The sequence below is a fragment of the Triticum aestivum genome, chromosome 6B (genome assembly GCF_018294505.1).
Source record: "Triticum aestivum cultivar Chinese Spring chromosome 6B, IWGSC CS RefSeq v2.1, whole genome shotgun sequence".
NCBI lineage: Eukaryota > Viridiplantae > Streptophyta > Magnoliopsida > Poales > Poaceae > Triticum > Triticum aestivum.
Genome location: NC_057810.1, coordinates 718,120,580 through 718,145,747, shown reverse-complemented (window position 1 = coordinate 718,145,747; position 25,168 = coordinate 718,120,580). Strand labels below are relative to the sequence as shown.

At 48.3% G+C, this 25,168-nt stretch overlaps 2 protein-coding genes and 1 pseudogene across 5 annotated transcripts; all 3 read left to right on the top strand.

Annotated features, from left to right (window-relative positions):
* Window positions 1-328: 328 nt before the first annotated feature.
* On the top strand, window positions 329-4,587 carry LOC123135173 (disease resistance protein RGA5-like; annotated as a pseudogene).
* Window positions 4,588-6,964: 2,377 nt separating this feature from the next.
* Window positions 6,965-11,223, top strand: LOC123139981 (disease resistance protein RGA5). 4 transcript variants are annotated; one of them, XM_044559708.1, is made up of 4 exons: window positions 6,967-7,288; window positions 7,635-8,490; window positions 8,735-9,015; window positions 9,217-11,223. In XM_044559708.1, exons 2-4 carry the CDS (start codon window positions 7,709-7,711, stop codon window positions 10,842-10,844), a joined length of 2,691 nt encoding a protein of 896 aa, XP_044415643.1. In that variant the 5' UTR covers window positions 6,967-7,288; window positions 7,635-7,708; the 3' UTR covers window positions 10,845-11,223. The 4 variants fall into 4 exon arrangements, with proteins under 4 accessions (XP_044415644.1, XP_044415643.1, XP_044415645.1 ...); XM_044559710.1 differs by having other exon boundaries at window positions 6,978-7,288; window positions 8,735-9,609; window positions 9,711-10,076; XM_044559709.1 differs by having other exon boundaries at window positions 6,965-7,288; window positions 7,635-8,109; window positions 8,735-11,223.
* A 7,669-nt stretch (window positions 11,224-18,892) lies between these two features.
* LOC123139980 (nicotinate N-methyltransferase 1) lies at window positions 18,893-21,193 on the top strand. The gene is made up of 3 exons (XM_044559706.1): window positions 18,893-19,687; window positions 20,553-20,617; window positions 20,719-21,193. Exons 1-3 carry the CDS (start codon window positions 18,940-18,942, stop codon window positions 21,016-21,018), a joined length of 1,113 nt encoding a protein of 370 aa, XP_044415641.1. The 5' UTR covers window positions 18,893-18,939; the 3' UTR covers window positions 21,019-21,193.
* Window positions 21,194-25,168: the final 3,975 nt, after the last annotated feature.

The following is a 25,168-nucleotide window of genomic DNA, read 5'->3' as shown; positions in this document are numbered from 1 at the left end:
GTATTCAAACCACTGTCTCTGTTTCTAACTAAGTTTATTGCTGCATGGTAACGCATGTAGTGCATTATCTAAGTAGTCTATAGCCAAGATTCGTGCAGCTCCGGCAGGAAGGATCGAGCAAGCATATGTGCATCTAGCCAGCGGTGGTTTTATTGAGCACCACAAAGGACACCTCCTTCAGTTTTTAATTCTTTTGGTAATATATATATTTTCACCCAAGACAAAGACCGGGCCACTTGTCGGCCATTCGTTTGGGGGTTTAAGGCCTCTTTCATATACTAGTGTGTAGTGGTCTGGGGTTCAGGGCCTGCACATGCGTGCGCGTGCAGCAGCGTGGACTTCTCCAATGCACATTTTCTTTGCTCCTTCCACACCGCAGCTCACGGTAGTACCTCCCCTTGCCTTCATTTCCTGTCTCTGCTTCTTTTCCCATTGCAATGCTCTCCGGGTAGCCAGCTCGTCGTGATCCGGATGGGCCGGCGACCGCGGCGGAGGCATGGAGGTATGTACATGTGCTACTAGATCTGTGATGCAATGCAACTCTCTCTGGGTAGCTTCTGGTGATCTGATCCTACATATGTTTGCTCATCTAGGAGTAGGGGTAATTAGATCTGTGGTGACGGATGATGCTCAACATGTTATTTTCCTATAATTTGTCCATCCTGCACATCTGTAGAGGATTTTCCAAGCTAATGGCAAAGATGTAAACTTAGTCACTTCCGTCCATTCAAAGTTACATGGCATGCATGAACATAAATTGGGTTCTCACAAGAAAAAAAGTTGATTTATTTTTTGTTCAAATTGACCTGCTTGGCTGGTCTAGTTAAGCTACATGGGGATTTCATTTTCATGACCTAAATTATATTAATGTTGCAGGTGCATAACTAAGGAACGGATCAGATCTGGAGTAAAGGTTTTTTTTGGGGGTGCTGAAGCAAAGAACAACAGCAAGATATGACAACTGCAATAGTGGTGGGTGTTTCTACCGGCGCCATGAAACCTGTTCTCGATAAGCTGTCCATTCTTATGGGAGGCGAGTTCTCGAAGATGAAAAACGTGCGGAAGGATGTACAGTTTCTCAGTGATGAGCTTACAAGCATGAAAGATCTTCTTGAGAACCTTGCACTTGTGGACGAGCTAGATCCACAAACCAAGAGATGGAGAGACAAAGTAAGGGACATGTCTTATGACATTGAGAACATTATTGATGACATCAGGCGAAAATTTGTGGAGAAAAATGAAAAGGAAGGGCTTGCCAAGAAGACTGTTCGGTTCCTTCAAACTTTCAGAGCCCGTTACCAGATTGCTGGCCAGATTGAAGGGATCAAGAAATTAGTGCTTGAAACTAGTGACAGACGCAACAGGTATAAGTTCAATACTCCTCCGCCAAACGATGTGGCCATTGACCCACGAGTTGCCATACTCCAACAAGATGCAGATAGCTTTGTCGGTTTGAAAGTGCCAACTGATGAGCTCGTCGACTGGTTAAATGACAAGGAGATGCATTTGAAGGTGGTATCCATTGTGGGATTTGGAGGTCTGGGCAAAACTACACTCGCCAATGAGATATACCGTCAACCCGATGGAGGATTTGAATGTCGTGCATTTGTCCCAGTGACACAAAAACATAACATCCCAAAACTTATTCGTAGTTTACTATCTGAACTTGGGAGTGATGCATGTTCTTATGATTGTGAAGTAAATGTTCTTCTCAACAAACTCAAAGAACATCTACAAAAAAAGAGGTACATATTTTTTTATGGGAAGAGGTACTTATTTTAGTTGGGATACTTTGTTTGTGGTGCCCTTTCTCTGTTGCACGAGCAAACACTCTGGAGAAAATCACTAGATGGTCTCTAAGTAACACAAACAAGAAAAAAAATTGTGAACAAAAATATGCATTTAGGTATTTAGTAAACATGTGTAGTAGATTATTTTAATTCATTTTTTGTTAAGTTTCATATGGATGGACTACATTTCTTAGGCGATAGTGGCAAAGCCATGTTATGATTTTTTTTCAAAAAAAATAGTTTAATAAATATTACAAACTAATTAATGTGGTCCATCCATATGAGATATGATTGAATAAAACAAATTTTCTTACAAAATTAGTACACTTGATTTAACACTATTTTTACATCTTGGCAGGTACTTGATTGTAATTGATGATCTATGGGAGAAGTTACCATGGGATGTTATTAAAGGTGCTTTCCCAGATAATGGCCTTGGCAGTAGAGTAATAACAACCACAAGAATACATGATGTGGCTAAGGCATGTTGCTCCCATCCTCGTGATTATATTTTGGAAATGAAGCCACTTAGCGATGAAGACTCAAGAAGACTGTTCTTTAATAGGATATTTAACTCTGAAGAAGCTTGCCCTTGCCAGCTTCGGGATATTTCTACTGAAATTCTCAAAAAATGTGATGGTATGCCCCTTGCAATTATTACTGTATCAGGCATGCTAGCAAGTGAATGCTTAGACCAACAGGATTGGGAGCATATACGGAATTCACTAGGTTCTGGAACAAATTTCACGTTGAAAGGGATGAGAAAAATCTTAGATCTCAGCTACAAGAACCTTCCTCCTCACCTCAAGACATGCTTGTTGTATCTTGGTATGTATCCCGAGGACTTCAAAATACAGAGGCATCATTTGGAACTTCAATGGATTGCCGAAGGCTTTATTAGTAAAGAGAATGGGCAAGATGTGGAGAAGGTTGCAAGAAGTTATTTCAACGAGCTTGTCAATAGGAGCCTTATTCAACCTATAAGATTTGACAACTGTGGGTTGGTCACGCATTGCAAAGTTCATGATATGATGCGTGATCTTATCTTGTGTAAATGTGCAGAAGAAAATTTTCTCACCATAATAGATGAACCTGAAGCCATCACAAAACCGGATAACAAGGTCCGTCGATTGTCTCTCCACCTGCATGATGATGAAGTTAATGGAACAGAGTTATGGGTTAACATTAGTCTGTCCCAAGTTCGGACTTTTATGATCTTTGGTGACCGTGATGGTATGCCTCCTCTGTCACTGTTCAAATTCCTTCGAGTTCTGCATATCGACCTCACTTGATCGTATGTTTTTGACCTCACTGGACTGTCCAACATGCACCAGCTAAGATATTTAGCGGTTGATGATGAGTGGGGTGCGATGAAGGTTGGGATGAAGGTGGAGCTACCAACACAGATCAGAGGGCTACTACACTTGGAAACACTTGATGTACGTCATAGTATCCATCATCCATTCGATATAGTTCATCTACCATGCCTGATGTTCTTGAATGTGGATTGGCGTCTCGCTCAAACACCTTATGGCATCGGCAACATGAAGTCCCTGCGATATGTAAAACAATTCGATTTGATTCACAACTCACCAGATAACATCGAGAGTCTTGGAGAGCTAGCCAGTTTGAGATTTCTATCAGTACGCGGCTACCTGCCTGATAGGATACGCATGGATGCTCTGTGCTCTTCTTTGGGGAAAATGTGTATCAGCTTGGAGTACCTTGGTTTGTATATCGAAGGCTGCATGGATGCCTTGATGGACTTGTCACCTCCTCCTCGCCGCCTTGAGAGACTCTGGATGGGTGATAGGGTAGAATATTACTTTATCTGGCAACTTGATAGTTGGCCGGCAGAAATGGGTGAGTGCAGCTGCTTTTTCAAGATCCCTGGTTGGAGCGCAGAAGCGGATAAGTGCTGCTTCTTTTCCAGGGTCCCTAATTGGATGGGGGAACTCTGTAACCTCAAAGAATTGGAAATCAATGTCTTCAAGCCTGACGTTGGCATTCTGGCAGAATTGCCTGCCCTCACTTTTCTCAGAATATACATCATCAAAGGATTAACAGAATTCTTTGTCATCCACGCGAGAGAATTCCCTGTTCTAAAACGTTTAGAACTCCGATTGAGCACCACATCGTACCTGGCCTTCCAGGCTGGTGCAATGCCCAAGCTCCAGTGGCTCGGGCTGCAGTTCAGCAGTCTAGGATGGCACCAATGCATGCGTGGACCAGGCGGCATCCAGCACTTGTCAGCGCTTGAAGATTTCTTTGCAGTAATTGAGACCGGCAGTGCTACGAGGTATGAAAAGACATGTGCTGAGTTTGCCTTGAAGAGTGCTATCAAGTTGCATCCCAATCATCCTCGCCTTCACATCAACAGTTCGCTTCTTGGTGGTTTTAAGTTGGTGCTCTCCCCATCTGATGATTCTGGTGGCGCGGCGGCGCCTCTGAACCGGAGTCCTGACGGCGTCTGATGATGACTCCTATTGCTGTGCTACCATACGCCCATACCCCATCAACTCAAGTCGGAGCCGTTGGAGAAGAGCTCAGCAGTATGCAGCAGTTTGCAATCAGCCTCTGCATTGTATCATTTCTTATTTCCGTGTGTTTATTTTCCACTTTTCTTTATTATCATACTGAATGTTATATGTTTGTGTAATAAACTGAATGTATTCTCTTTCTGTAATAAACAAACTGGATGTTATCTGTTTGAAGTTTTAACCTTGTTCAAAGTAGTACAATCTAGCTAGCTGTTTAATTCGCTCATCAGTTCCGCTGTAGGTTTGCTCCGAGAAAAGTGCACTCACATCAGCTTGATATATAAACGTGTCTTAGCTGCTCCGTCCTACTTTTCCATTATACTTCACCATTTCTTTTGTCAGCCGGCTCAAAGAAGAGCGGCAACGGAAAGTTCGCATCTGATCCTGAGCACGGCTGATCCTGAAATCACGTTCGATGGCTCTTCTCGGGATGCATGCGTTCTCCGTATTCCACACTGTATGCGACAAACGTATTGCCAAAGTATTTCAGGGCAGGGCCCACACATTAATTTGCTGCTCAGCAACTCCGTCAGACTGGTACAGGATACTCGTGGATGGATCAGGTCTCTTCTCGGGCCTCCCTGTTCCGTTGCAACGCTGTGTGTTTGACGGATGCAGCGAACGGCGACCTACCAGCCGGTGGGTGGATAAGTAATCGTAGGTCCCTAGTCCCCACCCCCTCCACAGTTGAGAAAAATCCATTCCCGCCGCCGCTACTAGATCAGGAGCCATGTCCTCCTCTCGATCTTCTTCACGTGCGCGCAGCACGCATACAACCACGTAAGCCAATTTGACACGGAACAAGTGCAGTCAAATTAGGGCATCTCTAACCGCGACCCTCAGACCTCCCACAACTATTCGCATCGCGCTGTCCGGACAGCGGAAACCATTCAATGGGGTCCTTCCGTAAACCACCAACTAAAAACCCGTCACCCGTTCCTTCCAGGCTTTTATTTCTGATGCACGTGACGCTTACCGCGCCACATTCATGCCGGCCGCTTCAATGCGAACATGACGTACCAACTCCGGCCGTTGTGCCACATTGACCGGCCCTTCGCATGGTCTGGCCATGATTATTTAAGCCACGCTCCGGCGCCGTTCACATCAGATTCTCCTCCTCCCCTTCCCGGCCAGCTCCCTCCACATCTTCGACGATGGGCAACTCCTGGGCATCGGCGCCGACAGGCGGTTCCGAGGCGGGATCTACCGGATTGTGGCGACGCCGCTCTCGAACCCCGGGGCCGTCGTCCTCATCGGCTGGCGACGACTCGACTCGACGCGGGCGGAGATCTTCATCTCCTCCGGCGACGTCACCGAGCGGTCCAAGACCCAGGCGTACGCCAACTCTGGGTCCGCCGCCGCCGCAGTCCGCCCCGGCGGTGCTTGTAGCTCTACACCGCCACCGACGGGAAGTTCGAGGAGCAGATGGAGCTGATGCTCCGTCGTCCACATCAACGGCCCGGCTCTGCCACCGGGGGCGCTCCTCCCAGTGAAGTCTGAGCCGGCATCTCCTCCACGCTCTCCATCGCCCCGCAGTCGCGGCGTCCAAATCGGACGCCATGTGAAGAGCGTCTCTTGCCGCTGCCCCGGTGTGTCGTGAAGGAGCAGCACCGCTCACCGCCCCGGCGCTTCATGAACGAGGAGCGCCACGCGCCACTGCCCCTGCCCAAGGCGCGCGGTCGCCTTCTCTACTACCTTGGCAGCGGCGACAATTGTTCATCCTCCTGAAGCGCCATGACGGCGCAGAAGTATGCTGACCGGGAGCAGCGCTGGCGTGATAGCCGCCATGCCGCACGCTGGTCCAATTTTGCGGACTCAGACAGCCCCACCACACATCGCAGCGGACCCGGACCTGGCGTATGCCTGGGGCTTGGACCGCCCGATGACGCTGTCGGAGACGACCAAGCGCCATCTCTACCGCCTCGACGGGAAGATGGCCAGGTACGACAAGGAATGGTCCCTCGCCGAGATCAACGCGTCCAACAACGCCTCCTCCAATGACCGCCCCCTCCCCCCAAGGCCACGTCCTCGATGACCGCGGCCACACTTCACACGGCGCAGGAGGAAGCGCAGAGTATCATCCGCGAACATCAGGCGGCCGTCCAGAAGCCCTGCCGCAACGCCACCACCTTCCATCGCCCGAAGCCCGACGACGACACCGCCACCGGATCAGACGCCGATGACGAAGCAGGAGTCGCCAGCCAGACCGGCATGGCCTACGAGATCACCGTCAAGTATAGGATAATTTAGTGTTTTACGTTAAGGTTTTTAGTTCACCAGGTGAAAATATCGTCCAGTTTTATATACAAATTATATTAGTTTCAATGAACCGCCTTGTTTATATCGAAATTCGCCCGATTTGATCGAATTCCGTCCGGTTAGTTTCAGTTGTTGTGAAAATGTATGCAGCTAAGGTTGGATGGTGGACTGCCCCCCCCCCCCCCCCCCCCCCCCCACACACACGAAGCGGGAGGGTTCTTGTGGGTTGGGTTGCCGTTGGAGATGCCCTTAGTGCATCAACCAATCTAGTGCAGCCTGCATAACCCACACACCACTAGTACTAGTGTAGCCGATGATGCTTGTCTATCAGAAAGACATAAACTAAAGCAGTGTATGTATAGCCGATAATTACTAGCCAGTGTACAAAAAGACACAAGATTCAGTAAACTCAACGTTTTGCTTGCTTTCTTGCTCATTCAGAAATACACAAGATTTAGGGGTGTCTACGTCTTATCCATGGATGGTGCTCTGCATGTGCACCAACTCTCCTTGACTCCTGCTCCATTCTCCATTTCTTGGCTCCTTCCGCGCACCGCGGGAGCAGAGCAGTTCGTCCCCTTCCCTTCACATCCTGGCTCTGCTTCTTCTCGCACTGCGACTCTCTCCGGGTAGCCAGCTGGTCGTGTTCCGGATGGGCCGGCGATCGTGGCGCCGGTGACCTTGGCCGGAGGAGTTGAGGTATTTACATGTGCTAGCTAGCCTTTTAACTTATTTTTGCTCTTTTTTTCTAAATGAGGGTCAACTCATCTGCTCTGCATCGGTTGATGCACTCACATAATCATATAGGATTAAGGCTAACTAGATATGTAATCACGCATGATGCTTAGCATGTTCTTCTCATTCCTCCGCCATGCATCAACCAATCCGTAACAACTTTTGTTGTCCAAAGAATCCCCATGTAGCAAAATTAGCTGGCATGATCTGTAACAACTTTCTTTGTTCAAATTGATCGACATGGCTGGTCTTATAATGCTACGTACATCGGTATTCAGTTTGCTTGGCCTAAATGATGTTAATACTGCAGATGCGTAACTAGGGGCCGAATCAGATCTGGAGTACCAGAATTTTGTTTCTGAAGCAAAGAACAAACAGGAAGACATGGCAACTACAGTAGTGGTGGGTGTTTCTACCGGCGCCATGAAACCCGTTCTTGAGAAGCTGGCCACTCTTATGGGAAGCGAGTTCTCCAAGATGAAGAACGTGCGGAAGGATGTAAAGTTTCTCAGTGATGAGCTTACGAGCATGAAAGATCTTCTTGAGAGACTTGCACTTGTGGACGACGAGCTAGATCCACAAACCAAGAGATGGAGAGACAAAGTAAGGGACATGTCTTATGACATTGAGAACATCATTGATGACTTCGGGCGAAAGATTGTTGAGAAAAATGAAAAGGGTGGGCTCGTCAAGAAGGCTGTTCGATTCCTCAAAACTTTCAATGCTCGTTACCAGATTGATGGGATCAAGAAGCTAGTGCATGAAACTAGTGACAGACGCAACAGGTATCAGATTGTTACTCCTCCACCAAACGATGCGACTATTGACCCACGAGTTGCCATACTCCAACAAGATGCAGCTAGCCTTGTCGGTCTGAAAGTGCCAATCGATGAGCTCGTCGGTTGGCTAAATGACGAGGAGATGCATTTGAAGGTGGTATCGATTGTGGGATTTGGAGGTCTGGGTAAAACAACACTTGCGAATGACATATACCGTCAACCCGATGGAGGATTTGAATGTCGCGCATTTGTCCCGGTGACACAAAAGCATAACATCCCAAAACTTATTCGTAGTTTACTATCTGAACTTGGGAGTGATGCATGTTCTTATGATTGTGAAGTAAATGTTCTTGTCAACAAACTCAAAGAATATCTAGAAAAAAAGAGGTACTTATTTTAGTTGCTATACTTTGTTTGTGGTGTCATATACATAGATTACATTTCTTAGGCAATAATAGCGAAGTAATGAATTATGATTCCCCACCAACAAATTTAGTTTATAAATATTACTAGCTAATTATGTGCTTGTTTTAATTGTCGATCAGAACAGCGATTTCGTTGATGAGCAAAATTATCCTTTTCATAATAAACTAATCCACTTGACTTAACACTATGTTTTACTCCCTGGCAGGTACTTGATTGTAATTGATGATCTATGGGAGAAATTACCATGGGATATTATTAAAGGTGCTTTCCCAGATAATGGCGTTGGCAGCAGAGTAATAACAACCACAAGAATACATGATGTGGCTAAGGCATGTTGCTCACATCCTCGGGATTATATTTTGGAAATGAAGCCACTTAGCGATGAAGACTCAAGAAGACTGTTCTTTAACAGGATATATAACAATGAACAAGCTTGCCCTCGCCAGTTTCGGGATATTTCTACTGAAATTCTCAAAAAATGTGATGGTATGCCACTTGCTATTATTACTATATCAGGCATGCTAGCATGTGAACGGTTTGACCAAGAGCATTGGGAACATATACGAGATTCTCTAGGTTCGGGAACAAATTTCACGTTGGAAGGGATGAGGAAAATCTTAGATCTCAGCTACAAGAACCTTCTTCCTCATCTCAAGACATGTTTGTTGTATCTTGGTATGTATGCAGAGGACTTCGAAATACCGAGGCATCATTTGGAACTTCAATGGATTGCCGAAGGCTTTATTAGTAAAGAGAATGGACAAGATGTGGAGAAGAATGCAAGAAGTTATTTCAACGAGCTAGTCAACAGGAGTCTTATTCAACCTATAAGATTTGACAACTGTGGATTGGTCACACATTGCAAAGTTCATGATATGATGCGTGATCTTATCTTGCATAAATGTGCAGAAGAGAATTTTCTCACCATAGTGGATGACCCTCAATCCATCACAAAACTGGATAACAAGGTCCGTCGACTGTCTGTCCACCTGGATGATGATGAAATTGATGGAATAAAGTTATGGGGTAACATTAGTCTGTCCCATGTTCGGACTTTTATGATCTTTGGTGCGTATAAGGGTATGCCTCCTCTGCGATTGTTCAGATTCCTTCGAGTTCTACACATTGAAATTTATGCATATGATACTGTTGACCTCACTGGACTGTCTAACATGTACCAGCTGAGATATTTAGGGGCTGGTGGTGGATGCTCGGGGGTCGAGCTACCAACACAGATCACAGGGCTGGGACACTTGGAAACACTTGATGTACTACCCTTTTATTTGCTTCATCCATTCGATATATTTCATCTACCAAGTCTGCTGTTCTTGAATGTGGATTGGCGTCTCGCTCGGACACCTTATGGCATCGGCAACATGAAGTCCCTGCGATATGTAAAAGAATTCGATTTGATGAAGAACTCACTAGATAACATCGAGAGTCTTGGAGAGCTACACAGTCTGAGAGTTCTATCAGTATACGGCTACCCGCCTGATGCGACCAGCATCAAGAGCCGCATGGATGCTCTGTGCTCTTCTTTGGGGAAAAACTGTATCAGCTTGGAGTACCTGGGTTTGTATATCAAAGGCTGCATGGATGCCTTGATGGACTTGTCACCTCCTCCTCGCCGCCTTGAGAGACTCTGGATGGGTGATAGGGTAGAATATTACTTTAGTGAGGGATGTGATTCTATTGATCAGCCGGCAGAACTGGGTGAGTGCAGCTCCGTTTTCAGGCTCCCTGGTTGGATATCAAAAGCGGATGAATGCTGCTTCTTTTCCAGGGTCCCTAATTGGATGGGGGAACTAAGTAACCTCAAAGAATTGGAAATCAATGTCCGCAAGCCTGATGTTGGCATCCTGGCCGGATTGCCTGCCCTCACTTTTCTCAGAATATACATCATCGAATTTTTAAGGGACTGGTTTTTCATCCACGCGAGAGAGTTCCCTGTTCTAAAACATTTAGAACTCCGGTTGAGCAGCCCATCGTACCTGGCCTTCCAGGCTGGTGCAATGCCCAAGCTCCAGTGGCTCGGGCTGCAGTTCCGTGTTCGAGGGTGGAACCAGAACGTGCCTGGACCAGCTGGCCTCCACCACTTGTCAGCGCTTGAAGATTTCTTCGCAATAATTCTGACCGAAGGTGCTACGGAGTATGAGAAGACATGTGCCGAGTCTGCCTTGAAGACTTCTATCAAGTTGCGTCCCAACCATCCTCGCCTTCACATCCAAAGTTCGTGCGATGATGATTTTAGGTTGGTGTCTTTCCCGTCTGATGAGTCTGGTGGCGTGGCGGCGCCTCGGAACCGGGGTGCCTGATGAGTCTGGTGGCGTGGCGGCGCCTCTGAACCGGGGTGCTGACGGCATCTGATGATGTCTCCTATTCCATCTGCTATCATACCCCATCAACTCAAGTCTGAGCCGTTGGAGAAGAACTCAGCCGTATGCAGTCAGCCTCTGCATTGTATCGTTTCTTATTCCGGTGTGTTTATTTTCCAGTTTTTATTATCAAACTGCCGTTTGTGTAATAAACTGAATGTTTTCTCTTTGTGTAATAAACAAACTGGATGTCATCTTATCTGTTTGAAGTTTTAACCTTGTTCAAAATTGTAAGACAATAAGTTTTGGGGGAACCAGCACAACCCTCTAGGAGTGGCTTATCTCATTATATATAATGGATGTGTTACAATACGTACAATATACGTACATAAGTACAGAAGCTATACATAGTCTAACACCCTCCCTCAATCTTAGCCACTTTCTAAAGAACTGAGAAGGGTAAGATTGCGCCTACAAGCCTCAAACTGTGGCAGAGGTAAAGGCTTAGTGAAGATGTCTGCAAGTTGATCCTTAGATGAGATAAACTTGATCTGGAGTTGCTTCTGTGATACACGTTCCCGTACAAAGTGATAGTCAACTTCAATGTGTTTCGTTCGGGCATGAAATACTGGATTTGCAGAAAGGTATGTAGCACCGATGTTATCACACCAAAGAATAGGAGGCTGTGGTTGAGACAAACCCAACTCCTGAAGCAAAGACTGCACCCAAATAATCTCTGCAGTAGCATTAGCCACAGCCTTGTACTCAGCTTCAGTACTGCTACGTGACACAGTAGCCTGTTTCCGAGCACTCCAGGCGATCAAATTAGGGCCAAAGAATACTGCATAACCCCCCGTGGATCGCCTGTCATCTAGGCTACCAGCCCAATCTGCATCAGAGAAGGCCGAAAGGACCCGAGAGGAAGTCGGCCGAATATGCATACCAAATGTCAGGGTGAACTGAACATAACAAAGAATGCGTTTAACAGCAGCCCAATGAGTATCTCTGGGAGCCTGAAGATACTGACAAACCCTGTTAACAGCATAAGAGATATCTGGTCTCGTGATCGTCAAGTACTGAAGTCCACCAACAATGCTCCTGTACTCTGTGGCATCCGCAGGAGACAAAAGCTCACCATCAACAGCTGTTATCTTGTCGGTAGACGACATGGGTGTGGTGGTCGGTTTGCACTTCAGCATGCCCGCTCTTTGTAACAACTCCAAGGAGTACTTCTTCTGCGTAAGGACAAGACCAGTAGCACGGGAAGTGACCTCAACTCCAAGAAAGTAGTGAAGCTTCCCAAGATCTTTGACCGCAAAATCAGCACCAAGAGAGCAGACAAGAGCATCAGCAACATACTGAGAAGAGCTGACAAGGATAATATCATCAACATATACCAAAAGATACATAGTGACTTCTGGCTTCTGTAGAAGAAATAATGAAGTGTCAGCAGTGGACGGCACAAACCCATGAGCACGAAGGGCAGAGGCAAGGCGGGCATGCCAGGCACGAGGAGCTTGCTTCAAACCATATAGTGCTTTGGAGAGACAACAGATATAGTCAGGACGATCAGGATCAGAGAAACCAGGCGGCTGTTTCATATAAACCTCTTCCTCCAAAAATCCATGTAGAAAAGCATTCTGCACATCAAGTTGACGAAGTGACCAACCACGAGAAACAGCAATGGAGAGAAGAAGCCGAATAGTGGTAGGCTTGACGACAGGACTGAAGGTGTCCTCATAGTCAAGACCATGGCGCTGCCGAAAACCGCGAGCAACAAGTCGCGCTTTGTAACGCTCAATAGATCCATCTGAATGCTTCTTCACTTTGAATACCCATTTTGAGTCAATAACATTTACCCGTGGTGGTGGAGGAACAAGAGTCCATGTCTTGTTACGAAGGAGAGCATGAAACTCCTGCTCCATAGCCTCTCGCCAATGTGGGATGCGCAGGACAGCCTGATATGAGCGAGGCTCAGAAGATGGATCCGCAACAGCAGCAGCCAAACAAGCAGCCAACCAAGCAACTGTACCATCCTTACGTTCCTTAGGTTTAAAAATGCCACTGCGACTGCGTGTATGTGGTCGGGACACAGGAACCACCGAGGTCGACGGAGCAGCCTGCAGCGGGCTGGAGGACGGCGATGTTGACGAGTCAGCGGGTGACGAGGAGCCAGACACAGTAGCCTCGGGCTCGGTCGGCGAAGAAGGCCGGCCCACCGACGAAACCGGCAGAGCAGACGAAGTAGCTGGCGACGCCGGCGTCACAGACCGGGCCGATGGCGAGCCCGGCATAGTGGGCCGTGGCGCGGCCGGTGTCGCGGGCCGATCCGCGGATGAAGGCGACGTGAGGACGGCGTCGCGGACCCGAGCTGCAGGCGAAGATGGCGTGACAGGCCGATCCGCTGAAGACTCGGCGGCCGCTGGCGAAGAGGGCCGAGCCGCTGGAGACTCGGTGGTGGCTGGCGTAGCGGACCGAGAAGTGGAGATGCTCGGCGCGACGGGCTCTTCGGGTGACCATGCATGGGCACGCGAATCGATGCCATGCAACATAGGGCGATCGACGTGCCCATCAGAAGGCGGCGATGATGATGGTGAATCTTCCAACAGCTCCAAACGAGCCCCACGGCCGGTTCCTGCACCATGGTTAGGTAACAGCAACGGAGAGTATGCAACATCATCAAATTGGTCAGAAGCAACAGAGGATGAATGCAGAGATGGTGGTTCGACAGTGGACACGGGAAGTTTGGCAAAAGGAAAAACATGCTCATCAAACACGACGTCCCGAGATATATAGACACGATTAGTGGGAACATGAAGACATTTGTAACCTTTATGAAGAGAGCTATAGCCAAGAAAAACACACTTCTTAGAACGAAACTCAAGCTTGCGCTTATTATATGGACGAAGATGCGGCCAGCAAGCACACCCAAATACCTTGAAAAGGGTATAATCAGGTTGTTCATTAAGGAGAACCTCAATGGGAGTCTTCATGTTTAAAACACGAGTGGGAGTACGGTTGATGAGAAAGCATGCAGTGGTGAAAGCATCACTCCAAAACCGAAACGGAACAGATGCATGGGCCAAAAGAGTAAGACCAGCTTCAACAATATGACGATGCTTACGTTCGACTGAACCATTCTGCTGATGTGTATGTGGACATGCTAAACGATGAGCTATCCCAAGCGACTGAAAGAAGGAGTTGAGGTTGCGATACTCGCCCCCCCAGTCCGACTGGACATGAACAATTTTGTGCTTAAGAAGATGTTCAACATGTTTTTGAAACTGAACAAAAATATCAAACACATCAGATTTGCGTTTAATAAGGTAAAGCCAGGTAAAGCGACTATAAGCATCAACGAAACTGATATAGTAATTATGACCACTGACAGAAGTCTGAGCAGGACCCCATACATCTGAAAACACAAGTTCTAAAGGATGTTTCACCTCACGACTGGACTCTGAAAAAGGAAGTTGATGACTCTTCCCTTGCTGACAAGCATCACACACTGCTACATCTTTATTACTAGACAAACTAGGAAGCTCATGACGACGCAAAAATATGACGGACAATAGGTGTGGCCGGGTGACCAAGACGAGCATGCCACTGTGACGGAGAGACCCGAACTCCACTGAAAATACGGGCGACGCCAGGATGCTCCAGACGGTAGAGGCCCTGGCACAACCGCCCACTAAGAAGAATGTCCCTCGTGCCCCGATCCTTAATAAAAAGATCAAAAGGGTGAAATTCACAAAGCACATTATTATCACGTGTGAGTTTAGGAACTGAAAGAAGATTACGGGTCACAGATGGAACTCGAAGAACATTGCGAAGCTGAAGACTCCTATTGGCATGTCTAGTGAGAAGAGATGCTTGACCAATATGAGAGATGTGCATACCTGCTCCATTGGCGGTGTGGATCTTGTCCGAGCCATGATAGGGTTCACGAGTGTGAAGCTTCCCCATCTCGCTGGTCAGATGCTCTGTCGCCCCAGAGTCCATGTACCAGTGTGGATCGATGGAGTAGGACTGAGTGTGTCCCTGTTGCTTCTGCGGCGCGGGACGATCAGCCATGGCGACCTGACGGGCATTGTTGCGTGTATCTTTGCCGTCATTGCCAAGACCAAGAAAGCTTCGCTGAAAGCGCTTATGACACTTGGAGGCCCAGTGCCCATCGCGGCCACAAAGCTGGCACACACGTGGGCCGCCAGCCCCCGGTAAGGTCGCAGTAGGTGGGGGGGCCGAGGCGGGCGACGGTGGCAGCCCCAAGGGAGACTGGGGTGATGAAGAAGAGCGGCCACCCTTGGTGGCGGCGTTGACCGAGAGGGAGCCAGTGCCCCTGGAGCGGCGTGTCTCAACCCGTTGCTCAGTGAGAAGGAGCCGAGAGAAAACCTCGTGTGCCAGCATGGGTGTCGAGTTGCCCCGCTCGTTGATGATCTCGACTAAGGCATCATACTCCTCATCAAGACAATTGACAATAAACGAGTTGAACTCGGAGTCGGTGAGGGGCTGTCCAATGGAGGCCAATGTGTCGGCGAGGCCCTTGACCTTGTTGTAGAACTCAGTGGCGGTGGAGTCAAGCTTCTGACACTCTCCAAGCTGACGACGGAGTGCAGAGACACGAGCCTAGGACTGCGCTGCAAAGGTGCGCTCAAGGATGGTCCAGGCCTCATGAGACGTCTTCGCGAAGACAACAAGTCCGGCAACTGCCGGCGAGAGCGACCCCTGGATGGAGGAGAGGTTCGCCTGGTCCTGCCCCGTCCAGACGCGATGGGCCGGATTGTAGACCGGACCGTGCACGTTGTCTACCAGTGCGGGTGGGCAGGGAAGCGATCCGTCGACGTAGCCTAGCAGGTAGTGACTCCCCAAGAGCGGGAGAACCTGCGCACGCCAGAAGATGTAGTTGTCGGCGGAGAGCTTGATGGTGATGAGATGACCGAAGTGAAACGGCGGCGACGAAGACGATCCCATCGAGGGGGCTGCCTGGGGTGCAAACACCATGGAGGCAGCCGGAGGCACCGAAGCCGATGCGGGAGGAGGCGGGACCGTAGCCAGGGCGGACGCCGCAAAGCTCGCGGCCGGGTCGGACGCCGCAAGGCCCGCGGCCGGGGCGGACGCCGCCAACCCCGCCAGCGGGGCGGTGTGATCCGCTTGCGGCAGGAGCGGCGGGACGACGCCCGCGGAGTCCGCAGCGGACGGCGGCGCCGCGGTGTGGACCACGAGGTCGCGCCCAAGCGAGGGCGCCGGCGGCGTGGAGTAGACGGAGCCGATGCTCCTGGTCCCGATCGGAGCCGGAACGGCGACGGCATCGAGCGGGAGGTTGAGCAGAGCCGCAAGAGAGGCCGGGAGGAACCCCGCAGCAGTGGAACCGGTGGTGGCGGCGCTCGACATGGCGGCGGTGAAGGCGGCGGCGGATGCGGCGGCGGTGCGGGTATTAGGGTTTGGAAGCGGAAGCGATCGTAACCTAGCGTGATACCATGTAAGACAATAAGTTTTGGGGGAACCAGCACAACCCTTTAGGGGTGGCTTATCTCATTATATATAATGGATGTGTTACAATACGTACAATATACGTACATAAGTACAGAAGCTATACATAGTCTAACAAAAATATACAATCTAGTAGTGCAATTCGCTCATCAGTTCTGCTGTAGGTTTGCTCCCAGAAAAATGCACTCAAATCAGCTTGTTATATAACAAGTGTCATGGCTGCTGCTTCCTTTCCTACGTGCTACTTCACCATTTCTTTTGTCAGCTGGCTCAAAGAAGAGCAGCAACCTCATACCTTTCCCCCCACCGAAACCAAATGTTGCCTGCCCACTCGCCAATCGGCCGAGATCATAGCCTTCCCTATGAAAGAAACAACAGCTAGCTAGCTAGCTATATCTATCTGTCCCCACTCACCAGATGCAGCACGCATGCATGTAACAGGAATCCCAATCCCAGAAATCATACTGACAGATAAAATGAAGAAGCGAACCCCGGTCACATGTTTCACAATTTGTACTGAAAGGTCCGAATGGGCCATGCATCCAGCTTGCTGATTTTAATTATTATTATTTTGAAGAAGGCTAACCATAGCCTCTAAACATAACCATATATTACTATCTAGTATTAACCAATATTAAGCAATGATGCCAACCAAATCAAATTACAGAAGAACATAGCCCGAGTTAAATAAAACTATACATATATTTCTTGCGGACCATCGCCACAAACCTACCACCAAACATGTGACCAGAATCAACCTGTCGAGCAACATGTGACCGAACAAAGACGCGAGACTCCAAAACATCTTCAGAAATCACAACTCACACGCTGATATTGGCTCATCCAATCTAAAGTCAAATATGACGCTAATACCCTAACCCCAAAGTAGAATTTCAAGTTAAAACCTTCAACAAAAAATGGAAACGACGCACATGCATCAACACTGCTATATCTCGCATGAAGGCTAAATCATGGCTTTTCATCTGGAGATAAGAACCTCTGTGCCAATCACTCAATCATCCATGTCGTCATCCACCACTCATCCCTCACACATAGCCGGCCAAAGGAGAATTAGTTGGAAGAAAAAAGGACATGACGTCTCTTCCGAGCGCTATCGCATCACCAATTAAACTCATTGATTTTTTCCATTTAAAAAAATATATGTAATTTTAGTCATGCTCATAATCAATACAAATACCCCCTCCGATCCAAAAAAAAAAGTGTTGTGACTTCAGTTCGGCTTTAGTTCAAATTTAAACTAAAACCACGACACTTTTGTTTGGATAGAAGGGAGTACATTGTTTTGGATCTAACGTCCGAAAAGACAAAAAGTATTCCCTATGTAAAAAAACATATAAGACATTTTAGATCACTAAAGTAGTGACCTTAAACATCTTATATTTGTTTATGGAGGAAATAACTCTTACGAGTAAGAATTACAATAATATCTCTTCTAGATTTTGCTCCATGGTATCAATCGCTGCAAGATGAAATACTCCCAAGACTTTGGTGAAGAGACTGCAATTAGATTGGGGTGATGATAATGTCACTCGTTCACCTACACGAACTTGATTACCAATAAAAGCTTCTCAAAGCCCCTTGAGTCGCCCATCTATAGAGGTGAGAGGTCTTGAGCGACGAACATATACTTGTGTCAGGAAGATCTCCTAATAGTGCAGGCCACCTCTCCACCTCATTGAAAGTGCCGTCACCGCAGTCGTCCATATAGCCGAGCCTTCCACTGTCGGCGCCGCCACGGATATCTCCCAAGTATATAGAATCTTTTTTGTTAAGTTAAAATTTAATTATGTGCATAAAAAAAGTTATTTACATGTACAACACAAAAAAATATAAAATTGCATCTTATGGTGAATCTAATGAGGTCCTGGTTTATTGGTCTTCTTCGTATTTTATCCCAAAATTTGATCATATATTTAACTGGTAAAATGTTAATGCATGTGATAAAGAAATTATATCGTTGGCTTCATATTGTTTTAATGATACTATTTTTTGTGACATGCATTAACATTTTGCTAATTAAATCCATGGTCAAAATTTGTCACAAAATACTAAGGGGGCCAACAAACCAGGACGGGGTAGTATATATATGGCATTCTAGATGTAAATGTATTTCTTCACAAACTTTATCAAATTCTATGAGGTGAAACGGAGAAGTAATAGTAGGCTAAATTTATTAAACTAACCATTAATCGAAACAAGATTGAACTAATCATCGCACGAGATAACGAAGCCATCTCGAAAGCAACCACTATAAAATACTATCGGCGAATCCCCTCAAATCAATTTTTTTTAAGAAAATCATTGGAGAACGGATCCGATTTGTTGGCCACATGAGGTGACGTGCCGCCACGCGGTCACCCCCCCCCCCCCCCCCACACACACACACACTCGCACTCTCTCCAACCGTACTCCTCTCCCTCTCCACGCTGCCATGCGGCCCCGCTGTTACGTTGGTCCCACATGTCATTCTCTGGAAGGGAGCATCCTGTGGTACAGGCGGCAGCGTGCACCTATATAGCCGATAGATGTGGCGCCGCAGGGATGGACCGGACTCGCTCACTCCCACCACTCCACCTCATCGAGAATGTCGTCGCCACAACCGCCGGCAGCCGAGCCCGCCACCCCCACCGCCGCGGAGATGTCGCCGCCGGAGGCGCGGCTGGCGATGATGGAGCTGGCGAACATGATCGCCGTCCCGATGGCGCTGACGGCCGTCATCCGGTTGGGCGTGCCGGCCGCGGTGTGGGCGGGCGGCGCCAACGCGCCGCTCTCGGCCGCGGAGCTGCTCCCGCCGGGCCACCCGGACCCGTCCGTCCTCGAGCGGCTCCTCCGCCTGCTGGCATCCCGCGGCGTCTTCTCCGAGCACGCCGCCGACCCCTCCGGCGGCCCGGAGCGCCGGTACGCGCTGACCGCCGTGGGGCGCACCCTGGTGCCCTCCGGCCCCTCCGGCGCCTCGTACGCCGACTACGTGCTGCAGCACCACCAGGACGCGCTGGTGCTGGCGTGGCCGCGCCTCCACGAGGCCGTGCTCGACCCCGCCGGTCCCGAGCCCTTCGCGCGCGCCCACGCCGGCGTCCCCGCCTACGCCTACTACGGGCAGGACCGGGCGGCCAACGAGGTGATGCTCCGCGCCATGACCGGCGTGTCGGAGCCCTTCATGCAGGCGCTGCTGGACGGGTACGAGGGCGGGTTCGAGGGCGTGGCCACGCTGGTCGACGTCGGCGGCAGCTCCGGCGCCTGCCTGGAGATGATCATGCGCCGGGTGCCCACCATCCGGGAGGGCGTCAACTTCGACCTGCCCGACGTCGTCGCCGCCGCGCCCCCCATCGCCGGTGAGACCCTCGATCGATCCCCACCAATTCCCCTCTACCCTGCCCACCTCATACAGCTTGCACGGACATAGCACCACAACTGACGGTGACAATGGCACGAGCCATCGGTCGACGGATCGATCACAAGAATGCCTCCCCAGTCCCCACCAACCAGCCGACCGGAGCAGACATGGCACACGTGAGTCACGAGATTGTGTTTGTGGTAGCGTACACCGGCAGATCGTGGATGTACCGCCACCACACACGGAGATAATCTAAAGAAACAGATGTTGTTTTCGACGGCGTCGACATCAGTAGCAGACGGGTTTGATAATGAGGTTTCCGAGCGCACTTATTAGGGTAAACTATGCATGATGCACTCATGCCCATGCTGGCTTGAGAATTTTTTACCTCTTCAGACTTCGGCAGCAGACGTGCTGGGTTTTTGGGCAGTTCTTGTCCCTACCTAACATGCTGACAATGAAATGGTAGGCATGGTTTTTGGTGCATTTTTTTGTTTGTTGGATTTGGATTTGTAGCGCACTTGTGGTAGATTATGTAATCCTTACTATCTTGGGTTCAGAAGTTTTACCTGTTCGGAGTTCAGAGTGTCAACATCAGCAGTAGATGAGTTTGATAGTGAGGTTGGTTTCAGAGTGCACTTATGGTAAACTATGCTGCCCTTGCCATATTGGCTTCAGAAAAATCCACATGTTCATAGTTCAGTCTGATTGCGCTGGTCACATGAAGCAACCACAGCTCTCCAGATTTTCAGTCCATTTTGTCCCTGCCTAACCTGCTAAAATGGTAGTAGTATTTAAATTCACAGTATCAAGACATGCATATTTCTGAATAACAATGGTGACACCTGCAAATTAAAATGCAGGAGTAAAGCATGTTGGTGGAGACATGTTCAAGTCCATCCCCTCCGGCGACGCCATCTTCATGAAGGTGTGTGTGTATCACGCTGTGAAATTCAGACACCCCCGGTCACATATTGCCGAAATCAAACAAGATTTGATCTGATCCACATCTTGTTTTAATCCCTCCAGTGGGTTCTGACGACATGGACCAACGACGAGTGCACGGCGATCCTCAAGAAGTGCCACGAGGCGCTGCCGGAGGGCGGGAAGCTGATCGCGTGCGAGCCGGTGGTGCCGGAGACGACGGACGCCAGCACGAGGACGAGGGCGCTGCTGGAGAACGACATCTTCGTCATGACCACCTACCGGACCCAGGGGAGGGAGCGGTCCGAGGAGGAGTTCCGGCAGCTCGGCCTCACCGCCGGCTTCGCCGGCTTCCGGGCCCTCTACCTCGACCCTTTCTATGCCGTCCTCGAGTATGTCAAGTGATCGGTGGCTTATTAGATCTCACCTCTCCACCCAATTGTTTTCTCCCATGTAAAAGAATTTGAACAAGGAGGTCGGGTGTATGACTCCTGTTAGGTTGGACATGCGTTTTGAGTTCTGAGATGTTATCTTGAGATAGAGTGAATCAAGCGCATTTGTCGGAACTCGAAAAAAGTTACACACATGTTGAATTAAGGGCATTTGTATTACCCTAAAGTAAAAAAAAAAAAGAACAAAGAAAACTTCAAGCAAATGGTGACAAAAAGTTACACACATATTGCATACAACTTGCATTGTGTGGCAACGACCATGGTGGCCAGAGCCAGGTCGCGGCTTGTCCTTCTGATGTCGACAGTCCGGTGCGCCAATGGGTGTGCCTATACTGATATCTAGTTGTGACAGAGAAGTCGAAGCTGCGGGGTTTTTAATGGGCGGTGCTTTCCGAACGTTACGCTGGAGTAGGACGGTATGAGGCTTGCAACTATCATATGTGAAGCTGTTAGCAAAATCAGAGCTGCCTTGTCCTCGATGCTTTGGTTTATTGTTTGGAGTTTGTGCCTAGGCCGTCCGCATGTGTCCCTTGTAGGGTTTGTAATCTATTTTTTGCCCGGTTTTCCTCTAATTAACCGGACAACTCTTTTCTTCTTAATCAATGAAAATGGTAATTTTCTTTGCCTCATTTCAAAAAAAACTTGCATTGTGTAACTTCCATTTTTCTTTAAATCACATATAACTGTATCCAAAGCTCGACAACCATTACCAGTGCTATATTTGGATCATAGACCCAAGAAATTGCAAAGTAACTCATGACTAAAAATTACAACAAAATCTCTCAAAGACTTATTTTCCATGGCAACAAGCTCCGCAATATGAAATACCACGAGATTTCAACGAAGCCATAGCAATCTGATCGTATTAGCGGCACCACCAACCATATACATGCACAAAGTTGACTACCTTCAAAGGTTCTCGAAAGCTCCATGACCCGCCATCCAAAAAGATGAGCAGTCGTGAGTGTTGAATGTACTTGGGGGCGGGACCACAAAATCTTCACCAAAGTACCATTGAAGTAGTCCATAGACACAAAATATCAGACCAACAAAAGCACCAGAGACTAACACAATCTCACCATATCTACATGACCACATCTACGAGGACATAAACCCATATTCCGCAAGGCCAAGCTTGCGGAGACAAGACATTGTTGGCTCCATGGGGCTAACTAGTAAGGCCTCACAACAAGAGAAGAACCAAAGTTAATTTGTTCTCGATGGTGCAGCTCCCTCTGCCTGATCATCGCTGACAAACATGCCTAGAAGGATCAGAGGACCCCCCCCCCCCCCGCACCTTGCCGCGTGCGACTGGAGGTGAGTGAATCTGTGGGATCGCAAACAACCCTCAAACCCTAGTCACTGATGCCTGTCTTCCATAAACTTCTCCATTGTGTAACTTTCATTATTTGTACACAAATCACATAGAACTTGTCTGTATGCATCCTGTTGGGGAACGTAGCAGAAATTCAAAATTTTCTACGCATCACCAAGATCAATCTATGGAGATTCTAGCAACGAGAGAGAGGGAAAGGATGAGCATCTTCATACCTTTGAAGATCGCTAAGCGGAAGTGTTACAAGAACGCGGATGAAGGAGTTGTACTCTTAGCGATTCAGATCGCGGTTGATTCCGATCTAAGCGCCGAAAAACGGCGCCTCCGCGTTCAACACACATGCAGACCGATGACGTCTCCCATGCCTTGACCCTGCAAGGAGAGAAGGAGAGGTTGGGGAAGACAACTCCAGCAGCAGCACGACGGCGTGGTGGTGTTGGAGCAGCGTGGTACTCCGGCAGGGCTTCGCCAAGCACCGCGGAAGGAGGAGGAGGTGTTAGAGGAGGGAGGGGCTGCGCCAGGGAAGAGGTGATGCAGCCCTCCCACCCCCCTCTATTCATAGGGTGAAGGGGAGAGGGGGCCGGCCCCTCTAGATCCCATCTAGAGGGGGGCGGCGGCCAGGAGGGGAGGCTTGCCCCCCAAGCAAGGTGGAGGCGCCCCCCTCCCCTAGGGTTTCCAACCCTAGGCGCCTTGGGCCCTGGGGAGGGGCGCACCAGCCCACTAGGGGCTGGTTCCCTCCCATATTCAGCCCATTAAGTCCTCCGGGGCAGGTGGCCCCACCCGGTGGACCCCCGGACACCTTTCGGTGGTCCCGGTACAATACCGATAAACCGGAAAACATTCCGGCGACTGAAACTGGACTTCCCATATATAAATCTTCACCTCCGAACCATTCCGAAACTCCTCGTGACGTCCGGGATCTAATCCGGGACTCTGAACAACATTCGGTAACCACATACTAATTCCCATAACAACTGTAGCGTCACCGAACCTTAAGTGTGTAGACCCTACGGGTTCGGGAATCATGCAGACATGACCGAGACATCTCTCCGGCCAATAACCAACAGCGGGATCTGGATACCCATGTTGGATCCCACATGTTCCACGATGATCTCATTGGATGAACCACAATGTCGAGGATTCAAGCAATCCTGTATACAATTCCCTTTGTCAATCGGTACGTTACTTGCCCGAGATTCGATCATCGGTATCCCAATACCTCGTTCAATCTCGTTACCGGCAAGTCACTTTACTCGTTCCGTAATGCATGATCTCGTGACTAACTACTTAGTCACATTGAGCTCATTATGATGATGCATTACCGAGTGGTCCCAGAGATACCTCTCCGTCACACGGAGTGACAAATCCCAGTCTCGATTCGTGCCAACCCAACAGACACTTTCGGAGATACCTGTAGTGCACCTTTATAGCCACCCAATTACGTTGTGACATTTTGGTACACCCAAAGCATTCCTACGGTATCCGGGAGTTGCACAATCTCATGGTCTAAGGAAATGATACTTGACATTTAGAAAGGCTCTTAGCAAATGAACTACATGATCTTGTGCTATGCTTAGGATCTTGTCCATCACATCATTCTCCTAATGATGTGATCCCGTTATCAATGACATCCAATGTCCATGGTCAGGAAACCATAACCATCTATTGATCAATGAGCTAGTCAATTAGAGGCTCACTAGGGACATGTTGTGGTCTATGTATTCACACATGTATTACAGTTTCCAGTTAATACAATTATAGCATGAACAATAGAAAATTGTCATGAACAAGGAAGTATAATAATAACCATTTTATTATTGCCTCTAGGGCATATTTCCAACAGTCTCCCACTTGCACTAGAGTCAATAATCTAGTTCACATCACTATGTGATTGCAATGAATCCAACACCCATGGGGTTTGATCATATCTCGCTTGTGAGAGAGGTTATTAATCAACGGGTCTGAACCTTTCAGATCTGTGTGTGCTTTACAAATCTCTATGTCATCTTCTAGATGTAGCTACCACGGGCTACTTAGAGCTGTTCCAAATAACTGCTCTACTATACGAATCCGGTTCACTACTCAGAAGTGTCAAAGTTTGCATCGACGTAACCCTTTACGACAAACTCTTTTACCACCTCCATAATCGAGAAAATTCCTTAGTCCACTAGTCACTAAGGATAACCTTGACCGTTGTCCTGTGATCCATTCCTGGATCACACTTGTACCCCTTGACTGACTCATGGCAAGGCACACTTCAGGTGCGGTACACAACATAGCATACTGTAGAGCATACGTCTAAAGCATAGGGGACGACCTTCGTCCTTTCACTCTCTTCTGCCATGGTCAGGTCTTGAGTCTTACTCAATACTCACACCTTATAACATAGCCAAGAACTCCTTCTTTGCCGATCTATTTTGAACTCCTTCAAAATCTTGTCACGGTATGTATTCATTTGAAAGTACTATTAAGCGTTTTGATCTATCCGTATAGATCTTGATGCTCAATGTTCAGGTAGCTTAATCCAGGTTTTCCATTGAAAAACACTTTTCAAATAACCCAATATGCTTTTCGGAAATTCTACATCATTTCTGATCAACAATATGTCAACAACATATACTCATCCGAAATTATATAGTGCTCCCACTCACTTCTTTGGAAATACAAGTTTCTCATAAACTTTGTATAAACCCAAAAATCTTTGATCATCTCATCAAAGTGTATATTCCAACTCCGAGATGCTTACTCCAGTCCTTAGAAGAATTGC